The sequence below is a fragment of the Oenanthe melanoleuca genome, chromosome 4A, assembly GCF_029582105.1.
Source record: "Oenanthe melanoleuca isolate GR-GAL-2019-014 chromosome 4A, OMel1.0, whole genome shotgun sequence".
NCBI classification, from domain to species: domain Eukaryota; kingdom Metazoa; phylum Chordata; class Aves; order Passeriformes; family Muscicapidae; genus Oenanthe; species Oenanthe melanoleuca.
The window spans coordinates 3,868,542-3,876,438 of NC_079338.1; the positions used below are offsets into that span (position 1 = coordinate 3,868,542).

The 7,897-nt window shown below is 42.1% G+C and overlaps 1 protein-coding gene across 2 annotated transcripts; it reads right to left on the reverse strand.

Annotated features, from left to right (window-relative positions):
* Positions 1-20: 20 nt before the first annotated feature.
* On the reverse strand, positions 21-7,881 carry GCNA (germ cell nuclear acidic peptidase). 2 transcript variants are annotated; one of them, XM_056491547.1, is made up of 10 exons: positions 7,546-7,881; positions 6,673-6,716; positions 6,189-6,240; positions 5,749-5,822; positions 5,163-5,597; positions 4,677-4,848; positions 3,901-4,045; positions 2,896-3,034; positions 1,811-2,015; positions 21-906 (listed from the first exon to the last, which is right to left on the reverse strand). In XM_056491547.1, exons 1-10 carry the CDS (start codon positions 7,779-7,781, stop codon positions 657-659), a joined length of 1,752 nt encoding a protein of 583 aa, XP_056347522.1. In that variant the 5' UTR covers positions 7,782-7,881; the 3' UTR covers positions 21-656. The 2 variants fall into 2 exon arrangements, with proteins under 2 accessions (XP_056347522.1, XP_056347521.1); XM_056491546.1 differs by having other exon boundaries at positions 6,673-6,719.
* Between the last annotated feature and the right edge of the window lie 16 nt (positions 7,882-7,897).

Consider the following 7,897-nt stretch of genomic DNA (forward strand, 5'->3'; position numbering starts at 1 on the left):
ATTGAAGCAAAGCAGCCTGGTTCATTGCAAGAGTTTGTATCAAACTGGCATTTATTGATTATCAAATTTATTAAGCCCCTGAGCAATTTGCTTTCAGAAGACACAAATACTGTAACACATATTCAGTTGCATTTTACATGAAAGACTTAAGCCACGACAAGACCTTCTCATTCTGTGGGGGAAAGTGAATCTGCTTTCCCCAGCCTGACCATCTGCATCTATTTTAGTTTCTATTAAATCTCAATGATAGAGGTACACTACATTCAAATTCAATCAAAGAGCTTCAGTCTTACTGAGGACTAAAGGGCTTTCTGTTAAAAGATTTGAGGCATCATCAAACTACCACTTAATTTTAATAAAAACAGCCAAGGATCACTCAGGCATGCCCCTTCTCCTGCCTTGGAGTTATTCAGAGCCAGGGGACTTGGGCTGGTGGGCCTGGACTTTCTTGCCTCTGGCAATCCCAGCCAGATGCACACGAAGCAGTTCTTCAGCACACACACAGAGTCTACAGCATATCAGCTGCCCAGATGAAACAGTAAATCCCTTACTTATTGGAGTCACTGAAGACATGCTATGTGTAAGTGCTGCTCAGAACTTTTACTGCTCTCTATACAAAATTTAAGTGGCACCAAGAAAGGAGGTGTATTGAGATATTAAAAGGAATCTTCCAGCTTGGTTTTCAAAGCAAAATCAGCACTGAGTTTCCTCATAACCTCTGCATGACTCAGCCCGTGCTCTCTCTTAGCAAGTCCATAGTTTTCCTTCACATACTTAGCAAAGGGAGTGAGCTGTGTCCTGGCAGGGGTGCCCACCTTGCCCAGGGGCTGCCTGAGGACCAGCTGCCCCCCACAGAAGGCGCACACGAACCGCGCCGTGTCCAGGGACCGCGAGTGCCGCCCAATCCTGGAAGGCAAAAACAAAGACTTGGATTCCACAGGACTCAAAGGGCCCCTTTCTCTGCTGCTCAGGTCAGGTTTCTCAGGCAGTAATTAGAACAGGGAACAAACAGTACATCACACAGTGGTACAATCAAATCTGTGTTAGACTTCTCTACCCTGAACTTTTTTCACTGCTTTTTCAGCTTGGTTCCTTCCTCTGTGTCTTCTACTCTCAGCCTACCAGTATGAAGTGCTACATTTCCAAATACCCCACAAGACATGTATCATCTGCCTCTTGTCTCCTCAAAGACATCAACTAAAAAAAAAAAAAATCTTCTGAATGCTCTGTTGCATCTAAGCAACTACTGCATTGCACAGTTCTAATAAACACTGCAGGATATGTGAAGTGTTTCCTTCCAGTATTTCTAGGAGTCACACATACAATCCTGAGGTTAAAAAAAGCCATAAATTCTGGCATTATTACAGGTTGTGTCCTAGTGTCAATCCTTCTCATCAGAGTACTGCTCACATCTATGAGGTTGCAGTTATAATTTAAAGTCATCAGGAATTAAAGCTGGAAGCTTCCTCTAGTAGTTTTATCTAGTATCTAATCACTGTCAAATATCCTGTGCCCAGTTTTTATGGGGATTTGTTCCTTCAAAGCTTAGGTATGCATCTTACTGCTTCTCAAAGACCTTCCCTCATCACCAGTGGTCCTCAGATGACATTTTTGCCTGTCCTGACCTCTGAACTAAAATGAAGCTACTGGAAATAAATGTGGAATCACATACTGAGGTTCCGTGGGCTCTGAAAACATCAGAGTATCCAAACTGCTTTAGAATTTCAGAGAACCCTGATTTCCAGGCACGGGACACTGACAAGCTAGAAAGTTCATACACAGTTACATGCAAGATGAAAACATTACTCACGTAGTTTTGCACCGAACACACTCATAGGTGAATTTGTAATTAATTTCATAGCTGTGGCAGCGTGTCACCACTGGCAGCTCTGGATGAATTACAGCTGATTTGTTGGCATAGAACCTCCAGAAGCGCCCGTGTCCGTCCCGAACACCGATGATGAGCCAGGTGGCTGCATGGCAAACCTCATGGATCAGCGTGTCCCGAAGGCGATCTTGAGGAAAAGCAAACAAAGACAAAGAGCAGTCAGGTGTGGGGAAAAACAAACTCACCTTTGGTCACTGCTTTAGGCCTCTCACACTCATTCTGTGTTATTTGGAAGGTTAGAACTACCAATGTCTTGATAAGATAAAAGGCTCCAAAACAAGGTTTTACTTGCTGCATTTCCAGTTTTGTGATCAGCCCCAATTCTGCATCCTAGTTACTCTCCCACACACCTCATCTGTTCAGGTTCTTTTGGTCGGTTGGTTGGTAAAGCTGCCCCATCCCTGGAAGTGTTTAAGGCCAGGTTGGGCAGGGCTTGGAGAAACTGGTTCTAGTAGAAGGTGTCCCTGCCCACTTCAGGGAGTTGGTACAAAATGGTTTTTAAGATCCTTTTCAATCCAAACCATTTCATGATTCATTTTCCCATATTGGGAGGGGATGAGGGAGAAGTAACAGTCATAGTACCACATAATGGAACTGAATTTGGCACTGACCTGTCTTTATTCCAGCTTTAAATACTATCAACAATGTGTCTTGCTGTGAGGGAAGAAGTCAGATTTTAGACTGTCATTATAACACAGAATTAGAGTAACACCATGCCTATAGGTTTTCAAATCAAAAAATAAAAAAAATACTGCAGTTAGTGTGACTACATCTCTATTCTCACATTTTTTATATTTGCCCAGCCTCTTATAAGGGCTTCAGAATGTGGATAAATCCATTCATGTATTTATTTATTTATTTTTACAAGACAATATAAAGTTTCAAAGCTGGCTTCAATTCCAGATCTCTTAATCATCAGATTTACGTTTTTATCTCTAAAGCTTGCTTCCTCAAAGAAGAATCAACACATCCTCAAAAACAACCCACACACCCTTTCTTTGACCTACCTGCAGAGTCACAGACTTTCTCAGAGAGTTCAATGCGAGCGTAACGCTTCCGTTCAGGGCCTTCCCTCTGCCCTGTTACACAATACCCCGCTGTTTTTCTCATTTTCTTATTCCAGATTATTTCCATCTCCTCTGGTAACTGAAAAACAAAACAGTGCATGTATTCTCCCCTCTCCTACTTCTCCTCTTACCTTCTGGCCCTCTGGCTTCCCCTTGTATCTACTGCAAAGCCAGTGAAGGATGTCTCTCTTGGTGCCCTTAACACTTAAGATGCCAACTCCCCTCCTTGGCTTCTTATTCCCACCATCAATTTTTCTGTAACCAAAAATGGGAGTTTCACAATGCAGGGTGAGACAAAAGTTCTTGATTCCTCTACTCTACCTCCAAGTACCTCAAGGTACAGGGTTGAAGCACTGGGCAGGAAGACTTTCTGCTTCAGCAATACTGAGTCTGTTCAGTTCAGTTTCATGTGAAATCATGACCTCAGCCTGTCAGCTCGTGTTTTCTCTTCTGCATAAAAAACCACTTTCCTTCCTGGAAAAAATCCCATTGGAATTACTGAGGGCAGTACCCTTCCTTTCAAGGATACTTCTCACCACAGGAGGGTCCCCAATATCCCAGATGATGATCCCACGTCAAGACATCAGTTCTCTGAAATTGAACCTTAAATTTGAAACGCAAGTTGCAGCTTTATGTTCACCCTAAACTGTGATTTGAAGGATGACCTTTTTAATCTCTTCCAGAAAGGCAGACATGAACATCCAACAGGAAGGAACAAAGATTACATGCAGCATTTCCACTACAGCTGGGAAAGCAAAGCCAAGCTGAAAAGTGCTGCATCATGCATCATGCTGCATCAAGAAATTGCTTGGAACAAATTCAAACATAACCCATTGCTATAAAGCTTAATTTCTACAATCTGAAGAGGATAAAGAGCAATCACATCAAAAAGTGACAACATATTAACCAACATTTTAGAATGCTGGTTTTTGTTTTGAAACCAACCTTTTGCTCAAAGATGGTAGTATTAAACAGCCTGTAGAGCTTCCGGGCCAGCTCCTCTTTATTTTTCTTGAAATGCTTCACATAGTGGGAAGCTGGATTTGAAAGATCTTGCAAGAAACAATCAGGCACTGAGCATACCCTGACCCTGCAAGAAAAGTCATTAAGGAGTTTTCTGAAGTACAGAGATATGGAAAAATACAGGGAAAAAATAATGGCCACTTGAAAGCTAACAAAGATCTCAGGGATGCTTCAAGTGGCATAAACCTCTTCTGACTCTTTCCACCAGCTTGCCCTCACAAGGCCCATGACTGTCCTCTTACCCCTCTGAGGGCACAAAGGGGCAGAGCTTTGCAACAGGTCTGCAGTTACTTCATTAATTCACAAAATTATGAGGACTTGAATAGCTGGAAACTATACTAGAGTTTTCAGTCTCTAGTATGACTGATCTCTGCCAAGGGGAATTGATGACAAATAAATCTGACAAATACCAATCTTCTGTGTAAATGTTATCTCTGTCACTATTCCTTGTTTTGTACAGCATGTACTGGTTCTACAGATTGTATATAACCAGCTGCTTACCTCTGAAAAGGTATCAAAACTGATTCTATTAGTAATTCTATTAGTAATTAATGCCTTTTAAACAAGAGTTTAAACAAAGACCATTAACAAATGCTGAATTGCCAGAAGTTTCTAGGTAGCAGAGGAATCACATGATCCTATGCAAAATGTTTAGTATCTCTGTCCATCTGTAATTGTCCTATGGGAGAAACACTCACCTTTTTTCTGTCTTTTCTGACTGTGAGCAACTGACTGATTCATTCCCAGGAATTCTTGCAGGAGTCCTCATCATGGAAGGTGTTTCTTGAAGTGAAATGGATTTGGGCTTTAGTGTCTTGCCTCCCTCCCCTTTCACAGGCTGTGCATCTTTGCAGGGTGGCTTGATGTTTTCTAGTTCAACAGGAAGAGTCATAGGATTACACAGCATACACTAACAAAAGAAATCACAGAATCATTAGAAACCACCAGAAGGATCCACCAGATTTGCTTTCAGAATAATTTTAAAAACAAAAAGTGCCTACAACGATAAAAACAAGCAACAGTGAAAAACTTACAGCTTGATAGCACAAGATTACTTTCCTGAATGCCCAAAGGAGTAATTTTTGACTCCTTTGCAAGGTGCTGGGCTGCACCTCAGAGGTTCATGCCACACAAATGGAAAGAACCAGGCAACTACCTCTGCAAGCTAGCTCAGGACTGCTCACCTGTTGTGCTTGGCTCAAAGACACTTTTACTGGTGCTTAGGACTGGTTTCTGACCAGTTCGCTTCTTTATGCGTTCCATTAAAGATCCAAAACTGTCATCTGAGCTATCTGATTCCACCCCTGTACCATGTGCCAGTGCCACAGTTGGCAATTTATTTTCTGTATTTTCACAGCTTCTTTCTTTCCTTCTAACAAGGAAATCTGGACTGCCTTTGAAAAGTGACTCTTTCCGATTTTGTGGAGGTGAAAGATTTACACACTTCTGACTCCCTTTTAAGTCTTTCACTCCCTCCTTTTGGTGATTATTGCATGGAGATTCTACAAAGACAGAATCTTCAGTGTCACTTGAAGTATCTGGATATTGCAATTCTTGGCAGCAAGTGTTCCTCTTTCCAGGTGTCATCAGTTTTTTTGGGGTCTGAAGATCTTTCTGTGCTGCAATTCAAAAGAAAGAGCTTAAAGTTTTGGGAGTTGCATTTAGGAGACTTGCCTTTGTCTTAACACAAAAGAAATCCCTTAAAAGAAAGGAAAGCACAAAGAACAGTAACTTATGTTTTCATTTTTTTTATTATGGATGATTGCTTACCACTCTTGGTTGTCCTCTTTTTTACTTTCAAGTCCAAGAAGAAATCATCCGAGTCATCAATGAAGTCTTTCAAACTGTAAAAGACAAAAGGTAAATTGAATGGAATAAAGGTAGGAGTAAGCAGAAAAATAAACAGTAAATTTATCTTACAAAAACAGCAGTCCAAAAAATGCCTCCCAATATAACATTATCAGCAGCTCGCAGCAAATGTCACCAACTGCATCCATGAATAGGAATGGCAAGAGCATGTGCAGCTCCAAATATCCTATTTTACATTTGCCCTGAACATGACTGAAGATACAACAGTTCTGTCTGCACTCTCTGCTAGCCTGGCCTAGGAATCAATACAACTTTAGATTATTTTCCTGTATTCTAATTAGTCAATATGATACAGAAAACTAAAATACGAACACAGAAAATTCATTAATGACAGCACTCACCTTGTATCTGCCTTTTTAGAAACAGATTTGGGAGTTTTCAGTCTAGCTAAAACTGAAATAAAAGAAGATTAATTAAGAACAAGGTTTTGTGTCTCTTGTTACGCATTTTTAGAAGTTTGCAGCTAGTAAAAATTTGGTCTAAAGTATTTTCAAAAAATAAACACATATAATTCCAACTCTCAATTCCTCATAGCTGGCAGCAGCTTTCTGTTCTCTGGAGACTAAGAAGGAAGCAAGTGAGTGACAGGGAACAGAAAAAATGAGGCAGTAAGAAAACTACAATGCAAGGCAAAAAGAGTCAAACTTGAGGCAATTCAAGAACACCCCCTGTGGCACAGACACCAAGACTGCACTGCAAGGAGAGAATTACTCTGCAGCACAAGCAATGAAAGAAAGTAAAGTGTAAAAATGCTTCACTATAATTAGACAGAAATGTGTCCTTCTCATACTCCTTCATAACACAAACCAACGTGTCATTACTTACAGTTTTCAAATTCATCATCACTGCTGGAAGAGAAGTACAGGGAACTGCTGCAAAAATGAAATGCAGAACTTTAGGTCACAGCAGGATCTGCATCTCTGCTGGTCTGAAACACCCATGAACACTGAGAACCAAATACACATTGGGAAAAACACTGGAAGTCCCAAATATGCTGAACTATTTTAACTCTTTATAAAAGCTTGTTTCTTGTTTTACACGTGGTCTGTGATCTGTCAGAGAAGTGTGTTATAGTAAGCCTGAAACCTCAGCTCATGCACCGATGAGTAAGAAGCTGCTTTTGCATAAAATGCGCTTTAATAGAGCTGCCATGAATATTTAGCAAAACGCAGCAGCTGTCATGAAGCTATTTCAAGAGGCAGAATGGAGGCATTACCACCTGGACTGCTATGCCCATGCAAATGTAGAGGCAGCCCACAATATCCATACCAAGTTATTTATTTCGTTTTATAGGAGCATGAACCAATCATTACCAACTTCAAAAATACGTTATGCAGCTGCTTAAAAAACCAGGAAGTCAGCTTTTTTTAAATGGACGTCATTTAAACCTCAAAGATTGCAATTCTGCAAAGCCTACTTGCTAATACGTAACAACCACCACAAAACAAACGAGGCCGTAATCTAGAATTACGAATATATATATATATAAAATGTACTACGTGCCACGTAGTAAGACGTATTTATATATACACGCGCGCGTTATATGTATATATGCACATATATATGTATAGAGATGTATGTGTATCTACACAGATTAAGTAGCTATAGATTTAAAAACTCTCTAAACTAATAATTTAATAAAAATAAATCAGGACACGCGGCCTGGGGCGATGTTTCCCTCCCCCGGCGCCCCCTCACCTGCCGCCCCGCCAGCCCCGGTTCCCCGCGGAGCCTTTCGCGGGGCTCCTCCCGCCCGAGGCCGGTTCCCCGCTCGCTGCCCGCCGTGCCCCGGCCCCGCTGCCCGCGCGGTGCCGCCATTGCCGGTGGCGGGGCCCCGGGCCCGGGTCGGGGCCTGCTCCGAGCGCAGGGCCCGAGCGCGGGGCCGCTCCCGCCATGGCCTCGAACGGCGCGCGGACTGCCGGGACACCGCGCATGCGCACACGGGAGGAGCGGCAGAGCGGAAACTCCGCTTATTCCAACCGGAAGCAGCCATTCTGCCCAAATGGCCACTCGAAACATTACACAAACAGTAAAGGCCAGCAAGGTTTTC